The 21,123-nt window shown below is 39.8% G+C and overlaps 1 protein-coding gene across 3 annotated transcripts in view; it reads right to left on the bottom strand.

The window, feature by feature from the left end:
- NRK (Nik related kinase) overlaps positions 1-21,123 on the bottom strand; it is a 100,672-nt gene that overhangs the window by 10,342 nt on the left and 69,207 nt on the right. The window contains exons 19-29 of one of the 3 annotated variants that reach the window (XM_062584999.1): positions 20,794-20,882; positions 19,425-19,543; positions 16,272-16,365; positions 13,369-13,542; positions 12,357-12,486; positions 11,812-11,970; positions 9,990-10,133; positions 8,634-8,768; positions 7,144-7,244; positions 6,449-6,598; positions 2,887-3,046 (exon numbers count right to left, since the gene is read on the bottom strand). In XM_062584999.1, the coding sequence (XP_062440983.1) occupies positions 2,887-3,046; positions 6,449-6,598; positions 7,144-7,244; positions 8,634-8,768; positions 9,990-10,133; positions 11,812-11,970; positions 12,357-12,486; positions 13,369-13,542; positions 16,272-16,365; positions 19,425-19,543; positions 20,794-20,882 (1,455 nt within the window). Of the gene's footprint in view, positions 1-2,886; positions 3,047-6,448; positions 6,599-7,143; positions 7,245-8,633; positions 8,769-9,989; positions 10,134-11,811; positions 11,971-12,356; positions 12,487-13,368; positions 13,543-16,271; positions 16,366-19,424; positions 19,544-20,793; positions 20,883-21,123 lie in introns of those variants that run through there. The other 2 variants (XM_062585000.1, XM_062585002.1) reach the window with 2 other exon arrangements.

The following is a 21,123-nucleotide window of genomic DNA, read 5'->3' on the forward strand; positions in this document are numbered from 1 at the left end:
TAGTTCTGCGATCCAGAAGTGCCGCAGCAGCAGCAACGAAAGAGCTCTCAAATTAACATACTGGAATATTTCAAAGGACAGCTGAGAGGGTCTGTTTGAAGGCTGCCTCCCTTTGGCTGCGGAACGTATGGAAGTATAACTAATGAAGGAGAGACGGAGGTACAGACAGACACTTTTCCTTCCGGAGGACACGTGGGGATGTTCCACAAAGAGCTAGCTGTTCACTCAGCCCTCCTAACCGTTGCCACCTGAGCAGATGCTTCATTACTCTTGTCTTAGCTTCCTGTCTCCAGATGGGATGACTTCCTAGCTGGAGATGCCCATTTATCTAGACTGACCAGAGAGACAAGTTAAACAACCAACACAGGCTGGACTCCTAGCTTCTATATTGTAAAATTCAGCAGATAGTATACCATTCTCAGAAGTGCTGTCTCCATCCTGTTCCTATTTGTTCCACTGCTCTAAAATACAGTAACAAAAATGATCAGGTCATTTTTCCCTGCAAATGATTGCCGTACATCATTTGATGCCAAAGAACAGGAGGAATGGCTGTGTGAGCGTGAGGAAAGAGAATGTCCAAAAGGCATTCTAGCTATTAAGATGTAATCAACCTTGTGAAACTGAGAATGTCACGCCTAGCCAGATGTGTACAGAAGGACTTTTAAATGCAAGTAATTAACTGGCTTAGAGAATCACATACTCAGCTGTGGTCAAACTGGTGAAGCTTTATTCACTTCAGTGCTAGCTGGGTATGTACAAGAAAAATTTTAGTGAAGTTAAGGCAGTGTGAATTCCAGGCCACAGGAATGCTTTACAAACCTACCTCATATTTCTCTGGGTTCGATGATTCAGTACTTTCAGCAATGCAGAAAAAAGGATTTAAGCTTTTTTTGGCCGACTTCTGAGGCACTCCTGCAAACTCTAGATTAAGTAAAGAAGCTCTGAGGGCAACCAGTGCCCGGTGTCACAAACTGGTAATATCCAGATAGGAGACATAAATCTAAGCAACTCTTCTTGTCATATCCTCCTTTCTAAAGCAAGATCGAACAAAGCCCTTTCTTCCATTCCTTTTTTTTCCATCTGTCTTTGGAGAAGGCTGACTTATTAATATGAGGCACTCTTTAGGACATAGCAGATAGTAAGAATAACACAACTGGAAAGACCTGTAATAGTTACAAATAATATCCATGCTTTAAAAATTATTAAAGCATGAGATTAGGGTTAGTTTTTGGCAGGACAGCAATATAAAGGCAGCTTTAAAATTCTGTTACTTCCCAAGGCAGGAAAAAGGACACTTAATCACTGAAGCATACGTGGGAAAACAAAAGAATTTAAATACTTATGAAAATCACGTATCATATATGCACACTATAAGGTAAGACATTACAGTTAAAAAAAAAAAAAAACAAAAAAAAAACCCACTTCATATTAAGTAAGCTTGCAACTTTTTGTAAGGCCTAAGGAAGGTAATTCCCGTAATGATATGCTTCTTGAAAGCTTCTGCCTCCTTCAGATAACATTTTTCAATGCAGCTTCCAATTACACTCAATATTTCTCATTAGAACTTTTCTTTTTCTGACCCTGCTTGGTAATTGCTCTTTGATCTTTATTTCTTATGGTGCTTCTAACATTAATTCAGAGGGATGTAAAATTTCAACATATCAAAGACCATTCAATTTTCAAACATGAAAAAATGGCGAACTAACTTGATATATTTTAATTATGCCTTGCAGCTCTGGGTATGAGCCGAAAAGTAAAGTGGAGGTTACTTACTGGCGAAAAAGAAACATTAGATAGCAAGTTTATAAACTTACACAAACATGAACCGATTCTTAAAACTGAAACAGTTTTGATACTCAATTTTATTCTGACAGTACAAAAAACCTAAGTTGCCTAGTAGGAATCTGCATTCTGGTGGTGGGCTATTTGCCCTCAGAACTGTTGACAATCCTCTAGAAACAACGGACCTTGTATTTACACTGGTGTTACTCTACTGATTTTAACAGAATTTCCCTATAAGTTACCCAGTTTCCTAGAAGTGGAAAGAAAAAGGTGAGCACACCTGATTCTTCACTGTGGTCTCCAGTTTCTCCAGTATGCTCACAATATGCTTTTGCACAGTCCGAGTATAACAGGCTTTTGTTCGGTTGGGTTTTTTTTTTTTTTTTTTTGTGTGTTTGTTTTAAGATGCAGATGAATAGGAGCGAGCCAAAACAGAAATTAAAGGCACCAAATAATAAAAGCAAAAATCTGCTTGGGATGTTCTTGTTTTTCCCCATACTGCTAGCTAGAAGCCCTCTAGGGAAAGTGAAGCAAACAGCTGTTAAGGCTACAGTACAGTCGGGATGTCCTTCCTACAAAGTCAACCAGAACTTTGGAGAGACTGAGAGTCTATCACAAATACCCTAGATCAGCAGCACTCTGAATTCAAAGTGGTAAAATTAAGGGGCCATTTGGCAGTGGTTATAGACCTCTTCAATGAGCCCTCTAAAGTTAGGAGTTTCTAACATAAAATGCTATGGGCTATCAACAAATCCAAGTACGGAACAAGAACACGCTTTTCTCTCTGTGATTCATTTAAATGACATAAGTAAAAACTAGGGTAGGCTGCATCCTCAGTGAAGTTTCATTGGATAGTAAATGCCTGATGTGTGAGAGTGTGATAGGAATATAAATTCCATGGTACAAATGTGAAGACCCTTTTACAATCATTGGCTGTCTTAACACAAACATACATAAATCTGTTTACTCTTTAGATATCTGCTTTGCTCTGAAGTTGCTTAGTGTGCCATACAACAACTTTCAGAGGGATACAAACCTAATAAAGAAGTCAGGTTTCATACAGCAGGACCTTACATTTAGTAAAGTGCGAGTTTTCATACATACCTACAGATGCTGGCATTTCTCCCCACTGTAAAACAGTTTCCTTTGTGAAGTGCCCATATATATCAATGTAGATGCCTTCATCTTCATAGGTAAGTAAAAGTTCCATTCCACTGGTGTTCGGGAGGATGATAATGGCATGTGGGCGAATAGTCCCCTGGATCTGAAATTGTATTTTACTAAGATTTATATCAGAAAATGGACTGCAATTTCAGTGACTATATCAATCTAACTAGGCTTGGCAGAGCAATAAAAAGAACTGGCTCGCAGCTCATGGAAAGTGAAAGAAGTGTTTTCAGGAAGGCTGTATATTTTGCTAGCTAGCAAAAATGGGCTAAACATGGGCTTTCTCTTCCTCCTCACCCCTTTAGATATTACAGAAGGTTTGCAAATAAGCCAATGTTCAATATTTCACTTCATATTTACCAGTATTACTTGCATTCAAGAAGCCAAGCAACCACTGAGAAACACTAAGATTTACTGACTCATTTGTGAAACGCTCGCATTATATAAATAGACAGAAGGAGAGTGAATAGAATTTGAATTCAAAATTATTTCAAAAGAAGATGGAGGAAGGACAAAAGTTTTCACATACCAGAAATCAGTGCTTTCACTTTCCACGATATTTCCTTAGCCTCACTCACGAGCTAAAACCTGCAAGCTTAACAGTACTTAACAGTGTAAGCAAGTTAAAAAGTTACCTGGACCTTTCAAACACAAGCTCTACTACGCCTCTCCCTCCTACATACTTTATTCACTAATAACAGTGGCCTTTGAAATGTTGTTCAGTATACATTTTCTGCATGCCACAGGAATATTCCATTTCACTTACACAAATTATTTTAACAGCTGTTCAGTGCACTAGAATCTCTCCCAGAAGCCAACACATGTCCCAAGTGAAAAAAAAATACACGTATACAACTATGAAGGTAGGGGTTTATGAAAACATTTTTGAAAGAAAAAGAGGAAAGCCTTAAAATCAATAACAAAGCATTTCTTTTCTCAAAGCACTACTCAAACCAGTATGTTAATTAAATAGTAAATTAAGCCACTGCAATTAATATTTCTATAGGAAGCACACAACTGGAGTTTCTACATCATTTCCACAAGCCAGCAACACACAGATCTTTTTTCTTCAAGCACATACATTTACACATGCCGTAGCGGCACAACGAACAGTAAAGAAGCACTGAAGCTGTACTTGCCAAACTGAATATACTCTGGCCAACCACTTGACTCCGTGCCTCCGCAACAACTATCCGTAACACTAGAACGGGTATCCAGAGTCGCAGAGCAATTTTAATGCGTTGCCTTGGTACTCGCATGAGCAATCGAAGCAGGTAAGAGATGGAGAAAGAGGTGGGGAACGAGGAAAAGAGGATACCAGAAAGCAGAAGTATCTAAAGTCAGCCTGTAAGAGTCTGGTCTGTTGCCACTACACAGCTCTTTGAGAGAATTATCTATCCAGTCTATCGATGCTCTTTAAAGCAACAAAATACCAAAAAAGATACAGCCACTGTAGCAGCAGATTTATTTCAGGTCTAAGACTCTTAAGGGAAATGTATTTTTAGTACATGCTAACTTTTGGTGGAAAAGCACACACAAATGGAGTCATGGTCCTCTGAAAGGTATTCAGAGGACATATTCAGGACATCCACCTGGGGACTATCTCTCGTCATGTACATAATTATTTTTGAAGTCTGCTGAAAAACTGAAGTGCTAAGAAGGTTCACTTTTTTCTTTGCTTTTCATATCTTGGGCAATTACACTAATAATCTTTTTGACAAGTCATTATTCACCTTGCTTAGCAACCAGCTTCCAGGGAGGACATGCAGGCATCATGGTTAGATTTATAAGGTGATGTCTATTTTCAACAGCTGCATAGTTAACAATCAAATTTGATCAATGTGGATCAAACACACCACTTAACAACAGAAATTTAAAGTTGCTTAACAAAACAGCTCTTAGCAAGTGATTCAACACATTGTTCTGAATAGCTAGAAAAGTTATTTCTCACTAAAAGAAGCTTATAGACTTAACAACCATCCTCCAACATTGTAGCTATTAGAAATACAGTTTTGACAGCATTTGAAAGCTTTCACTTGCTAGCAGGGTGATCAAGTAGCTTGCTAAGGAGGAGGCATAGGTTTTCATTTGGTTGGAAAACACCGGGCTGAGAGCAGATTACAAACAAAAAGATAAAAATGAGTTCAAGGCACAGACTGCAACATGCAGATCTGGGATCAGATTTCTTCAAAATTCCCCAAATTCCCTTTGGGTCACATTGCCTTGGGGTCTAGCAAGGCAATGGCGCTTGGATTAGCTAACTAACCCTTTGTCACTACAGAGCACTGTTGACTTCAGGGAGGTTTTCACGTGAGCAGAGAAGTCCCCTGCAGGGAGCCTACTGCCAGGCTGGAGCACTGGGCACACGACAGTATTTTGAACCTAACTCCTCAAATTTCTTTGGCTTTTGGAACCCAGAAATTTGGAAAAAAACTATCTGTAGCTAAAAAACAAATGAAAAGATTAAAACCAGAGCACAGACTTCATACTGGGCAGCCCCATGCCTGTCATTCACATCTATAGAAGAATTACTTTGTTGTTAGCTGAGTTTAAACAGGATTATAGTGGTCACCATCATTCCAGCAAACAGGTACACAATACAATATGTACAAATTAACCCAAAATGAACATCTTCACGCCAACTTCTGCTTGCAAATCTAATGAGAAAGCCCCAAGGAAAGTGTAAAAATTCTTTTGGATTTCAGGACGGTTTCATGGGCAGCTGAACAGTTAGAAGCAAATTTATTTAGTCTGGAAGCTGGGATTCTGCAAAGTCATGACTGAAATGCAAATTACAGATTGGACACTGAAGATCTGTAATCATGTAAAACTCATGTAAAAAAAAGTATGAAAAAATCATGTGCTCCAAGGTGAAGGAATTAAGACTATTCAAGGGAGCACCTGTATACACATGCTAATATATAGGACTGAGATGCAAATATTTTTATGGAACATTATTTATATTTGGGCTTGGCTTATACCTGGCTTCTCTAGCTACAGGTACTCTTACGGCAAAGGTAACATTTTTGTAGTAGATCAAAATTTAAAAAATCGCAACAGTCTTTAAAATACGGCCCAAATTTCAGCTCATTTCAGCACTATCTTAATCAGCTTGTTATTAACATTCAAAAGCACACTGGTAGATTGTAAAAGTCACCTAAATTCATGTAGAAATTTTTGTGACTTTTAAAGCTTTAGAGAAGTCCTAAACTTCCAGGAGAAATCAATTAAACACAATATTGTCCATATAATATGCCTTCTGACAAATTACAAAATTAATACTCTGAATATGAAATAAGAAAGGTTTTTAATAGAAGTTCATTGTTATAAAACCCATGTAAAAAGTAGTTTTCTATTAGCTGGCATAGAAAAATTAGTCTCCTAACTTGTGTTCTGAAATATAACACAGCGCTTTACTCAATCATTATCAACATACAACCATCATCAACATACAGCCCAACAAATAGATGCATTTACTTATTTTTTTGAAATATCTTACGTGTGTTGGAAGGTACAGGTCATACACAGATCCAGAATCCACATCAATAGCATGAAAGCCTACTAGTGAGCCATATATCACTTTTAATCTTTGTCCATTTTCAACTGTCAGGTCAACTGACAGTGGTTTGTGATGAAGTGACGTAAAGGACTGGAAAAAGAAAAAGCAGACACTATGTAACACAACGAAGCTGTTGGTTTCCAGATCAACATACATGATCTTTCTTTTCAGCGCTCAAACATTAGACAACTATTTTTGTCACAGCCGTATGTTGCATTAAAGGGGTAAGTACCCATCATCCACTGAGCTTCAAAGAAAGCTAGGTAATTCACTTGTATTTTGAAAAATATCCAGATTCTAGAAAGAGATTAAGCAAAAGCTAGGCTAAATACCATTCATGTTAAATTTATCCCTCTTTTGAGGGAAACCAGCATCAACTTTTGTGAATTTCAACGTGCATTTTGGCACTGAACTGAAACAAGTTGTTTACATCCAACAGAAACATGACTGTGACAGTTTTATGCCCGTCATCTCTGATGCATGCCAAATGATCTACATTCTCTTTAAAAGAGTATTCATTTTATCTTTAACTAGAAATAAATGTTATGCAAAGCAATGAAAACCAAAAGCAAAGAGCAGATGATAAGACAGTGAGAGACAGTGGTACATCTGAACCAAAGTGAAGTTTCACTTACCTTAAAAGCCATGAATTTGTGATAAGGCTTTGGAGCCCAAGCATAAACTTCTACTGAGTTTTTCAAAGCAATTACAAGGAATTTAATTCGCTCATATTTTACTGTAATACAAGAAGAATAATTTCTTAGGTAGCAGATGGGCACTTAAGTCAAAAACTAACTTAATCACATGGAATAACTTCAGAGGACTATTTGTAGAGGAAGAAACTATCCAGCAAGGGAGAATACTGGATTCTGGATGTTAATGTTTAGTATCGCTGATGATACTACCTTGAGTGCAAACCTGTGGTTCAATTGCTGTCAGTAAACCCAGATGACTGTTAACAACATTTATATGTTGGTTTTTGTGTGTGTGTGCATGTGCATGTGCTGAGTGACTCTATTATATTCTGCAGTCTCAATTTTCATTTCACTGCTCATGCATGGGGTTAAATCTCCCCATGTGCTAGTGTGGGCAAAGGACTCCCCTGCTTTGGGGATGAGTAAGCATTTAAGAGATGAGCAATTTCTCCAAGTTGATCAGGCTCATGTTGGGCCCACTGAGAATAAATGAAGAATTGTGTATTGAAAAAATAAGGCTTCTTTGTACATTTTGTTTTAATTCTGCTAGAGGCAAGCATTTGCTTTGGAAACAGACTGCTAAGGCCCAGCACCCTGATGCAGTCTCCCCTTATTTTATGTTCAGTGTTTGCTTGACAGGAAGTTTTAAAAGATGCAGGTGTTATACAACCAAGTTAAGGTTTGTTTTCCATGGGAGGCGGGCTTGCCCAGCCCTTGCCACTTAAAACAGGAGCACTTCATACTTCCCAAACGTATACCAGAAGCCAATGAAGAGTAGACAAGGATGGACATTGATCAGGAAAATTTAACATAGACTGAGAAAGAAAACAAACAAACCAACCAACCAAACACAAAACAATCCATTCTTTTCTTATTCTACCTGGAAAAATAGCTGTAAAAGCAAAGGTCAAGATATGAGAAGATTCACCATCAAGAAAACAGTTGCTGTTTTGTCAAAGCAGTAAGATTGGTTTGCAGGCCATTTTTTTTTCCACGGAAACCTTATTTGCATAAAAAGAGTAATCAAACTGTCAACTTTATAGGGAAGGTCCTAGCAGTTACTCAGGGTCAGGAGAAAAGTTGAATACTATGTATGTGGAGAGTCTCAGTCCAATGAAGGCCTTAAGTAACTACAGAACTTCTAAACCACTGACTGAGCAACAGACAGCAGCCATCACTCTCTTCTCCCAGCCTGTGCAGAAAATAGCTGTAACACAATCTGGTAACAGCTGCAAGGAGAGAAGCTATCTGGAATTAGAGGGAGCAAAGCATCTGCCATGTAAAGCAAGGAGATGGGGCAACAGTCAGAGACATTATGCCCAGTGCAATTCTGAAATAAAGTTGAAGAAAAACGCTGGTGTTGTGAGACTAGGATGGTTAATCAAAGGATGATTATGCAGAACTCTAAGGACAAACCAAAAAGAGCTTACCAACTTTGTAGTGTACGCAGCCTTCCAGGTCACCTACAGACACCCAGCCTTGCCGCTTCTCCACCTCCGGATCGTTACGCAAAATTTTGTTTCTTAGCCATGATAAGTAATACACTCTTAACTTATTCTTCTTCCCTGGGATTTGCAGAAAAGACAGATGGAATGATTTAGCTCACTGAAGCACAAGCTCTCCTGCACCCACAAAAAGCCTGAGATTTGTGACCTTGAAAGCAGGGGGCCTTTGTGCCTCATCAAGGTGAGAAAAGAGACCAGCACTGGAATATGAACAATCCTATGGTGTTTGGCATACGTGACTCAAGCTTCATGCAAGATTTTCATACCTGATTAAAATTTTTCCCTTAGGCTAAAGAATAGATCTCTATATATGCATGTATTATCAGAGATAATCTGATTATCTGGCATTTGCTCTCTGATGGGGAGGAAAGAATACAGATACTGCCAACAATGGCCATTTTGAATATGCAACTCTTAGTTCTAATTAACTGACAGTCCTTATGACAGGTAGCTATTTTCTTTTGGATGTCTTGCAGGGTGAGAATTACTTCGTCGTCTTTTATCTAAGTCAGCCTTTCTATTGCTTTAGCTTATAAGGATGTAGAGTAAACAGCAGTCTAGGATCACACAGTAGTCTAAAGAGAAGAACCGTATCATACGAACAACTGAAACCAGCAATGAGGGACAAACAGCTCTCACCATTATCTACCACTGAGGGTCTGGACTGCAGGCAAGTTGTAGCAATGTCTTGCTGGACCTACATCTTTTACCTCACTGTGTACTGAGCATCCTTAGAGGCCACTCTCATCCATAGGCAAATCAAGGCCTCAGTACCTTGGCAAGGTAGAATCCAAGCTCTTTGTCAGCAGAGGTTGAAGATGCTACTCTGTTTGATGGTATTGATAATTTCACAGCATAGATCACCCTGACATTATTGTTTGCACGTCTTGTTGACCACTGAATGAGGTTATTTAATGGTATTTTAATACAACTGCAATTAAATTAATGCTCATCCATCACAGGAACAAGTAAACAAACACAAACTGACCAACTATTACTTGCTGAGAACTAGTTCATTTTAAAGATATGACCCACAAACTATTTTACGCAGTAAACTGGTAATGAAATATCCCAAAACCTCATCTGAGGTGAGGTAATAAATAAGATAAATAAAATAAGAATGTAAATGTTGAAAATTCAAAATTGTTTTCTATTAACAGGAATAACTGTCCTATGATTTTTCCTTAAGAGCAAATTCCTCAACCTAGTTTATAACCTAATTCTTCTTTTTAATTGCTCCAGCCCTATTGCAGGTCAGATACTTTTAGACAATGAACTAACCTGATATAGTAATTAGCACATTGAGTCCTTCCAGAACATCCATTTGCTGGAATCGTCTCCTTGTAATTAGAGAATAAACTCTTCCTTGCCCACTTCTGTCCAACAGCCATAACCCATTCTCTGTTCCAACCAGTAAATTTACTCCTGTTAATACACAGTAAAAAGTACAATGCAAGTCACCTAATGATTCCAAGCTAACCCAGTGTTAATTAGTTTTAGAATTGATCCTTATTTGATCTTTCTTAATGGTACCTGGTGATTTTTCTGTTGTTCGGTGGATGACCTCTCAGAAAAATGAAAGAAAAAAAGAATCTCACCACTAAAGCTTTTACCCTGCAGAACACTTATATGCCCATATAACTTGAAGCATGAGTAGTTCCAATGAAGTCAATGTGTATTTAAAAAACAAGGAAAGGCCTTGTAAACATGAACTTATCTGCTGACCGTGGAAAGTATTGTAAGCACCGAAAAAACCCAAGTCCAGCACCACTCTGTTGTCACACAGGAGATCCAACTAAATGATCCAAGAATCTCTTCCAGTTTTAAAAATTAGGATCCTCCTTTCCCCCAAAGACAAGATTCGAAGTTTAGGAGGAGGACTGAACTTGTTGGAAGGGGGCTGCGGATACTAGGAAGGGGAGCGGGTGTTTGGAAAACAGTATTTTGCATAAATGCTTTCAAGTGCCAAATTTAAGGAGTGATTCTATCTGAAATCCCAGTTGCTCCCAAGAAAGCAAAGGCTCCAGTGGGCTGTCGGCACCAGAGGACGCATCCTGTATAAGAGTCTTGTTTGACTAGCATGACAGCTACATTTCCCAGTCAGCAGGTTCTAAAGAAATGACATAAAGTATCCTGCTGTAACAAGCAAACTTTTACTGGCAATGCTCTGCTGAGTACCTGGTGCTCTTCAGCCTCAGCACACATTTAATTACAGGCCTTGCTACACAGCTCTGTTCTTAATTTAAAATCTTGAGCTTCTTCAAACATACATTACACAAAACCTGTGAAGCTGCAAACCGGAAATCTACATTTCCTTTAGATAATGTTTCACCTACTTCACACATTTTTCATTCCAGAATCAAAAATTGACTAAAAGTAAAAGCCTGAGTGAGTCCCATAGATACATACATCTTTTCTATAGAAGTAGATAGATGGTTAAAACAACTCAAGAATTTATCTACTGTGAGACTAGGTCAAGGTCTTTAGTTGTTGAAAATCAGTCTGCCTACAATGATCTTGGTTTCATGCCATGCGAAGCTGACCTTGTAAAAAGGTTGATCCAGCAAGGTGGAAACTAAGGCAGGCGTGTATTTGGAAAGATTGATGCCTAACTTGCTCCAGTCTCCGATTGCTCAAATTCTCACAGAAAGATTCTTGGAACAACTAACAAACACAACAGCAAAAACTTTCAGGTTTCAATTATTTCCAGTCTTCAGAACTTGATGGATACTGGGGCAGAACTTAATCAGCTGAACACTTATTCAGGTAAGGAAGACAAAGTATCAGAAATCTACTTTGGTTCACATTACTAAAACACATGCATCTATTGGCTCTTTCAGCAAGCAGTTTTAACTCAGTGCCTGTTCAAGATGTTTCTTATTCTGATGCACAAAATCCTTTGCAACTGTAACACATCTGATTGCCATTTTTTATCAGGAAGGCAGTATCATGTCAGTGGTGTATAGCTATGTACTTAGTGAACTACTTCACTATTTTCTGGACAGGAGAGGTGCAATAAAACTGTGAAACCTGCCTGACATATACTGACACTTCAGCTGCTGCTGCCTTCCCTCCATACACAAACCCACGTGTTTGAGCTTACCCCACAAAGCAGCACAAAGGATCTCCGAGTTGAATTTCTTCTTGTATTTACGGATTTCTGGACTGTCACTCTGTGGGCGGATATTTGTTGGGTTAACGTTGACAACAGAGCCCTTCCTCACATTTGCTCTCCTGACAGGCTCGAGTTTTGCACTAGATGCTAGAACAAAAGACACATGGAATCATGAAACATGTGACTGTTTGGCTACATCTCACATTTGGCCTGTTTATGGCAGACTCCAGAGAGATTAGAAGACACCTTGGGAGCATAAGACAGCAAGAGAAAGAACCACATGTCTGGAAAATTTCTCACACATTCCTGAGTATGCACTGTGACAACACAGCGGTGGAGTAGAGCAAGCTGCATTCAGAAGAAGAGTCAGAAATAGTACAATGAAGCTCACAGCAATGTGGAGTTTCAGTTTCTGGGAGATTTTACTGACAGTTTCAATTTTCAAGCAATAAACCACCCCACCTCCACTCTCCCAAGAAAGAAAAAGAAAGGCCCAGGAATGTCATTATATGAGAAGAGCAAAGCATACTCACAAGAACTACAGGAAGGTCCTACTGGACTGGTGGGAGGGGTGACTGGCAGAAGTCTAGGATCTATGAATGAAGTAAATGATGTTGTAGATGATGTACTGCTTTTTGAAGGTGTACTTTCAATGCACGATGTCTACAATGAAAAACAAGGTCTGTTCAGGAAGATGATACTAAGGGAGCAGACAGCACATAGCAACATGAGTACCTCTGAATTTTAGATGAAATGGCATATGGCATAAATAGATGTGACAAACGTCTTATAGCAGTAGATGGACAGTACAAATTCAGTGAGAAAAATAGGAAGCCTGAGCAGGGAGTTGTGTCAGGATTCTTAGCTAGACACTGCACTGCAATGAAATAATTGGTCCCTCGAAGAGGAGAATGAGTAAGAGTTTCCTTACACTTCGATCTCTCCCTCCTGTCTCATCACCTCAGCAGAGAGATCTGAGTAATGCTCTGCTCCAGGGAAAAAGCTGTTGCCTGTAGTAAAGCTGTTTCTAGGACTTGTCTCATGACAGAGCTATTACCTACTTTCAGTAACACGCTTCTCCCCAGCAGAGATATAGCATCCCCTGCACTCGTGGCATAATTAAAGTTTCTTGAGGCTGCCAAGATGCGTTTCTCTGCTCCATGCTTCTGTGTACTGTCAACTGACACTTGTGCTGAAGGCAACCCAGAGACAGTGAGTGGAGGCAGGCCCGAGTGCTGTGCTGATGACACTACAGGTAAAGAAGCAAAGTGAGCTTTCAAGTATGTATGGGGTGTGGTGGAGGGGAAGGAAGGAGAGAAAGGGAAAAGGAGATGGGTCAAGGAGAAACACCAGGAAAAAAGGCAGAACAGGTAGGGAGCCCCTAGAAAAAAGTTTTTAGAGAAAAGGAGGGATGTGGTCAAAGATCTCATCATAAAAGAGACAGGATAGATGGAGTTAAAAAACTCTAAATCTTAGGCACCTAAAACCTAGAGGGAAACAATGGCTGAATTCATTCAATCTAACAAATCTAATTTTATCGTGTACCTTATTCACAGATTTGTTCTGAGGATCCTGGCTAGTCAGTGGCACTTTTGGCTGGTTCACAGAGGAGTCTGAAACTTGGCTTTGCTGGAGAAGATCTGGCAGGAGATAGTTCTTGCTATTTACACTCCAGAGGCCTTCTTGGGTACTAGAAATTTGTTTCCCTAAAATCTGATCCTGCACAAAAGAACATATGGTTGAAGTTCACATCTGGCATACCTCAAATGCACTATGTAAATCCAGTTAATGAGGACAATAACTAATAAGGATACAGAGGAGGGTGCTCTTATACTCTGCATCAGGTAAAGATGAACCCCACAGAAAAATTAAAATAAAAAGAAAAATACAAAAGCATATAGTAAACACCTGAGACATCAACACAGACTTCCATCTCTGAAGTACTCCACAAATGTTATTTATCTACCCTACCCCAAGCAATAGGTAAAGAAGTAACTTCATCCACAGCGACATTTGAGACAGAATCAAATGACTTGTCCTAACACAATAGATCTGACCTCTGCCAACGTCAGAAGTAGGTACTTCTCAATTCAGGACCTACATTTAGTTCAAAGCCCTTATTAATTTCATTGCTACTTTACATCTACTGAGTTAGGAAACTTTATTTTAGAATGAGCACATTCATTAGGATTCAGTATCAGCCTTGCAAACACAGTAAGATTTTATTTTGCAGCCTTCCTTGTAGGATTCCACCAGCTTTGAGGATATACTTGTCAACTACGTAAGTTATGAGACATCACACAAACTCTCTCCACTGACACTGTGGAGTACAGAGTCATTGGACCACACGGGTAAGCTTCTGGGAAAGCAATCCTAGGAGCTTTGAGAGGAAGAATGGTGAGTTCTGTAAAGCAAGCTCATCCCAGATGGAGAGGGCAATACGGAGGACTACCCTTCTTACCACAGGGTACTAGACTGCCATAGGCACTGGAATGTAAAAAGGGATGTAAGTGTTACACTGAAGAATCCCTCCTGAATTATGCCAAAGCAAAACATACTGCCTCACTCAGTTTTTGACTGGTTGAATTCAAGGCAAGTCTGTACATTGTGCTGACTTTGATAAACAACCTACTGAAATCAATTCAGCTTTATTTGAATGCTGGCCAATATTACAAAAAAAAAGTAGATAATTCTAAAATAAAAAATGTTTGCTTTTAAAAAGTCAAATAATTACCTAGAAAACAAATTGTTGCTCTAAGAAATTTACATTTTACTTTAGCTATTTAAAAAAAATAATGTGTATTAGTATTTGAGATCAGGGAATCAAATCATTATGGAGCTTTTTTGTTCAGTTGTGGGCCAGGTTTAGCTGAACTGAACCAATCTCCCTTTGAATTGTTTGGGCAGTTTAGTACATGCTAACCAATCCAAATCAGTTTATGCTGAAGGACCTGGGAAAGGGATGCTGGAAAAGGTCAGGGAGACTCAGTCGCTGTGGTTGGTGAAGTGGAGGTGGGAGGAATAGATAGGATTCTCCACTAGAGGAAGGGAAAAGGCTGGAAGGGGTCAGAGATGTTTGTGAGTAGAGGTGCAAGTCACCTCTCTGTTCCGTCTCTTGAGATTCCTTCCCCAAGCCCACCAGAAAATGGATCTCCACCCTTGTTCATCCTCCCCCATCCCCAATCTGGGACTCAAAGACCCCATCCTTTCTCCCATCCCTCAAGCAGTGAACACCAGATATCAGGGGAAGGGGAAAGCATTGGGTTGTTCTTACAGGCAAGAAATGGGTAGGCTCAATTTGAAGAGCCAGGAAAGAGCTCTGAAGCTGGGAAAGCAGAGTTAGAGAGAGGCTAGAATAAGTATTTTTATTCCTTTGCAACCATGCAGGTGGAGATGGAGAGACCGCAAAGGTGAAATTGTTTAATGCAGCACAACCATTTCTGTCACACTGCTGTTCTGAATTGGTGGAAATGAAATTCTATCATTTCTGGTATGGATCGATAAACTTTAAAATAATGGCTCACTCAAGTTCAGTTTAGATTTGAAGACAACAAACAGTGTGAGCTGCTGAGATTACATCTTGGTCTGACTCCTTGTTTATAATTCCTTCTCCAAAGAAGGGTCTGAAGCTTAGAAATCACACCAGGGGTAAAAGAAACTTTTTTCTCCTCCTACCTCTGTCACAGCTTATGTTAGCAGAAGTGGGGAAAACAGCTTGACAGCAATTTATTTTCCCTATCTGTTAAATGAGAATACGTTCAGTAACATGAGAAGTGCTCTGACATTGTATACAAGCCTTATTACTGTTTGTTTTTTTTTTTTTTTTTTTTTTTGGTTTTGACCACAAAGAACATTGTTCTGCTTTGTTTGTCTTCATCTTTTCTGTGCTAATATTTATCATCAAAGAAAAACACAAAATCACAGGACTCTTGAAGTCTTTGCTAGACACTACAGCTGGGAAGGAACCAGAACACAGCATATGAGAAGACACACGTTTGTGCTAAGTCTGTAGGGATGAAGCGTTTTTTCCCTTTTGGGTAACATTTTAAAAATTAAGGAATATTTCTCTTAAAATTGGAATAGATAAGGTCAACATTTTTAAAAATAGCAACAATACACATCAATTATGATCAACAGTATTGCTTTTTTCAGCTTCTCCAGTGCATTCAGAAAATATGTTGATAACACAAAGTACTACCGGGTCAATAACAAGGACAAATAAAGAGGCACAATTTTGTACCTACATGCAAGCATATTTATAGGAAGCACTGGAAAAATCTGAAATTGTTCATGTTTTTTCAAGGCTTGCAGCTATAATTTGAAATGACTGAGCAGGATTACATGCAAAAAGGCTGCCCAGAGGAAATGGATGCAGTGTTCATCACGTACATTAATGATCTGACTCCCCATGCGTGCTGTACCCACCCCCTTACAAATGGCCAAATTACCTTCTGTTCTGCAACGGTGCTTTGGGGTTTCAGTTCAATCCCATCTGGTACTCTTGTCCTTGAGAAATCTGCTACTCGGTTACTTAGCAGTTGCCTGGTAACAAATTCCAATTAATGAAGAGAACTACTTGGGGGGGGGAGCAGCCCCCTCCCCGCCATACACGTGTTAAAAACTGAGCATAATTAATGTTCACCAGTTACAAGTTAAGGTTCTCATACAAAAGCAAGGTGATTAGTCCATGGACATGCCTGAGCGGCCACGAGTCTGGGGGCCCCTCACAGTAGGAAGCTCTCCCACCTCAAGGGTGGCTTCCCTACAGCTCACGGATCATTCCAACAGACATGGCATTGGTCAGGAAAGTGAGAGCTGGTCCTTCAAGTAGTCCTTTGGAAATGTCTAGCTCAAAACCTGTTCTGCCTCTCCTCATACAGTGCTCTGAGGGGTGCAATCATTAGCTCCCTGCTATCCACAGAAGGAGCAGCAGTGGTACCTATGAAGGGGAGAGGAGCTGAATAGCTCTACACTGATACCAAGGGCCCGGAGGGGCAGGGCCCATCTGCTGAGGCTTACTGTGACCAACTAGGCTGGCATTTCGTAGCACTGTGCAGCAGTCCCTACAATGTGACCATCCTCTCTTTACACAAAAAGAAAGTGAAACACAAAGAGTAAAAGAATATAGGTGCTGCTGGACTGGTTCAAATCAAATGTCCATCTATCCCAGCATCCTGTCTTCAACAGTAACCAAAACCAGATACCTAAGAAAAGAACAAGAACAAGAATAGAGCAAGCACATATCACGATACACCCCTACTCTTCCAGTTAGCTACGACTAATGGAGTGCCTGCACAAGCAGTGGTATCTTTGTGTTTTAAACTGTTGGTTTTATGCAGTAGTACAACAGCCTCAAACTTCTGCCAATAAAGCTCTGACCCCATTTCTGTACGCTTTCATTCCATATTTATCTATTCCAGAGTATTCTCATTACTGCAACCCATTTAAGCCTATTAAATTTTTGTTTCTTTCCCAGTAATTAGTAAAATGATTGGATTCAGGATCCTGGTGTGAAGGGCACTACAGTGCTACTAGTGCTGAACTGCACTTGGAGTTTTTTTTTTTTTTTTTTTTTTTTATGTTGTCACAGCAGTAATAAAGAATGTGGTTTGGTGCAGAGGTCTACTGTCATAACATGAGTGTGAAGAAGTTTATTTTTCTCTCCTCCTAAAACTTGGAATGGCAGGACAAAGTAGGATGAAGTGATGAGTGCAAGAACATGCTCTTATCAGGAAAGCAAGCAGCAGGGGATCTTAAAGCATCTTAAACATCGCATGTTCTAGCAGTGGCCAAGCACGCATATGCACCTATCTTGTTCAAACTTTGCTACTGAACAGCTTATGAAGAGCTGAAAAAGAAAAGTGAGCTATATTTAGAAGAAAAAAAAAAAGTCCTAGGAAATCTAGTGTTCAAGAGGCTTTGCAAATGCTTCCTCCATCAAAGGAGGAAGTACTCTTCATAGAGTGGGAGAAATGAACATGGAATACGTATTCTACACAAGCAGGCATGATGTTGGATCACATACTATGACATCCTTTCCCTAAAACAAAAAAGGATGTGTTTGAGGAGGAATTCTGGTTCATCTCATCGAAAAGAAAACCACCACCAAAAGCTGTTTTTTCCAGTGAAAGACAGCTGCCCTTGGTCCCAGCTTCCTTGGAAACAAACATTCTCATTCGAGCTAGCAGGATTTGATGAAGAGGATATAAAGTTCTTATCCTGCATGTGCTTACATCCCTCCCAAGCACCTTTTCCTGGATATGCTTACATCCCTTCCAAGCCTTGTTCTCCTAAGTACCTCAACATGAAGGGTGGAGCATGAATATCAAAAGGTGCTCCACAGGCCAGTAAAGGAAAGAGATCATTTTCAACAGTCAACTAAAATCTGGCCCAAGGTGTTTCAGCCAAAGCCCACACAGAAACACTCCTACGGAAGGAGCTTCAGACCTGGCATTCACATGCTTTAGATAACAGTAAATATGCACTTTTTCAGGTGTACTGAAAGAGTGTGCTGAATAAGCTCCAAGATTTTCAGCACTCTCCTTCCATATCCCTCAGCTTTGAAAATGAATTCCAAAAATGAAAATCAGAGCATATGCAGGCACATTCTGCCTTCAGAACAGCGCAGTAGAAAGGACTGGTACCAAGCCAGTGCAAGACCTTGCTAACAGTGCCATAAAATCCACCTCGTCCTGATGCCTGACAACACTGCATGTGCAATTATGTCAGAAGAGCAACAGTCGTATCCCAGGGAGCTCTGTGGTACTGTGATGCATTTCAGAGTAAATCAAGTCTCTTTGCAAGAAAATTAGAAGTCTCATTCATCAATATTAAAAAATAATTTTGCTTGCGGTTCCAAATAGCATGGTTGACTGACTGATCCTCTTACTCTCTTTCATTTGGATTAGCAAGTTATTCTCACTCCATTATTTCTCAGCAGAATACACATTTTGTATGACAGGTAAAACACCACAAGATGTCAGTCACAAAATCAGCAAGAGAAACGGGAAAGCTAAAGAAAAACAGTTACTGTGAAATCAGGTTGGTAAAAGCTGCAATGTAGCATCTGATAACTGCAGCAATTTGCAAAATTACAATATTAAAAATACAGCAAAATTTTACTTATTCAAATCTTGCTTGCACCATCCCTATTTATAAATAGCCCAGGTGCAAGAATCAACTTTTCAGTGGTAATTATTTCTACTGCAGTGAAGAGATTGATTGAATACAATAGTCATGTTTAACCTGTTTTTCTTACTCTATTCTGTATTTAGCATGAAAGTACCGTCTTTTTTTTTAAGAATTCTATTTAAAAGTTGATCAATGTGAAATAATCTCTATAAAAGCACTATGTACAGATATTCAGTTAAAACAAGACATTTCCCCACTGTCCCAAGGCAGCAAGTCATCAAAGCTTATTACACTGCATACATTTGATGGAGCAAATATTGACCCCAGGAGTTCATTACAGTGAGATTAAACTGTGTAATTACAGTTGACATAAATGACTGATAGTAGTTTCAGAGGAGAGGTATTTATGGATGCCAATTTTTTCCAGATATTTAGAAGTCTGTAATAAAAAGGAAAAAAATCAAGCCAACCTTGTGTGGTTCATGTCATCTTCATCACTGCTGCCGATTTCATCACTAGATGAGGAATAGTCCGCTGCTTTTAAGAATGAATTGGCACTGTCCTTCCCCTTGGCAAAGGAGCCTGGACTCTGAATAAAGAAAACTCAGCTGATTTTTTTGCTATGTAAGAACTCATCATTAAACAGCATGTGCAGTCCCTGCAAATGTAGTTACCATCACTTCCATACTGAAAACTTTACTAGGAAGCTGGTATTTTGGGTGGTCCATCACAAGTGGATATTTCATACAGGACTATGACTTAAGACAAGACATTTTATTTTCTTAAAAGTTGATACGTGACTAACTTTAATTATATTATATTATAGTATATTATTTTCAATATTAAACTTTTATGATTTAATCTTCACATTTTGCAGGAGTATTGAAAAACTTTTTTAGTACTAAAAAAAGGAGTGCTTTGCATCAGTACCAGCAGGTCATACCAGCCTGAGTTGTATTCTCCAACCCACACCAGTCTGAGGCTTGCAAGAAGCCAGGCCTGAGCACGTGCTCGTATCCAAGCACGCTGGGTATGAAGCACCTCTGGGCTAGAAAGACACTTAACAGAACCATGGCTCACATTTGCAGAGGCATTTACATGCCAGTCCTACAAGAACTCATACACAGGGCTCCCACACTATTGACAACGACCTAAACATAAGGTCTTCTTAAGCCAGCAGAGGTTAAGGCCACCAGGATGCTACAAGCCTCATGCTGCACATGACCTGCTGCCCAGCTCTGCATTCCTCGGGGCCACCCAGGCTCCCGACAAACTTCTAAAATACCACCCATTTCATATATGAGCTCTTGCACAAGGCCCCATGAGCTCCAGTTATCTGATAGGCAACCCCTGCCCCTGCAAACAACATCAAGGCTCAGTAAATAAGATACAGAAGCAGTAATCATCCTTTCCATCAGCTGCATGTCAGCAAGTGGCAAGCAAATACATTCTTAAGCATACATATCCTAGGCAGTTATAAGGTGGATGTAAGTACAGGCTACCAGCCCAGTATTGATTTCTGGACTCCAGGCCAACTGATTAACCGCTTGTTAAAACATTAAAGACAGTCTTCCTTCTAAACATTTACTCAACACACATTCCCAGAGGGCGTGCAGGAAACCTGAGTCTCTGCACATGATCTGCACTGGACACACAGCAGACCTGGTCTGCAAGCTGATGAGAAGCACCACGACAGTGGGATGTACGGCCACATTCAGCCTCTCGGATGGACTTACTCGCTAGCAAGCTCAAGCATCACCAAAGGAGCTGACTACACAGACATACCCTTAATGGAAACTACGAACAACACAGAATTAGCAGTGGATATGAAAGACCTACTGCAATCTGGCCAGGATGAGAAGGTTTTTCAGGCTTCTTATTCTGCTGCAAGTGGTTCTGGGACAACACATTCTCTGCCTTGGCTGATCCTGGATTCCCCATGGGGGGGGGGGGAAAAAGAAATTCTTTTTAAATTCTTGTGCAAGAGAGGGAGAAAGAGAGAGAAGGAGAGAAAGAGGTGGGGAGCAGGGGAGGAGCAGTAAGACAGGCCCACACTGTTACCACTCAGAGCAGGCACCAACCCCTGCTAGCAAATTCAGGGTTTTTTCTTCTTTGCAAAGAGAAAACTTTTGCTTGTTTCCCATCATTTCTGGATGCCACAATATTTTA

This window comes from Rhea pennata, chromosome 11 (assembly GCF_028389875.1).
Source record: "Rhea pennata isolate bPtePen1 chromosome 11, bPtePen1.pri, whole genome shotgun sequence".
NCBI lineage: Eukaryota > Metazoa > Chordata > Aves > Rheiformes > Rheidae > Rhea > Rhea pennata.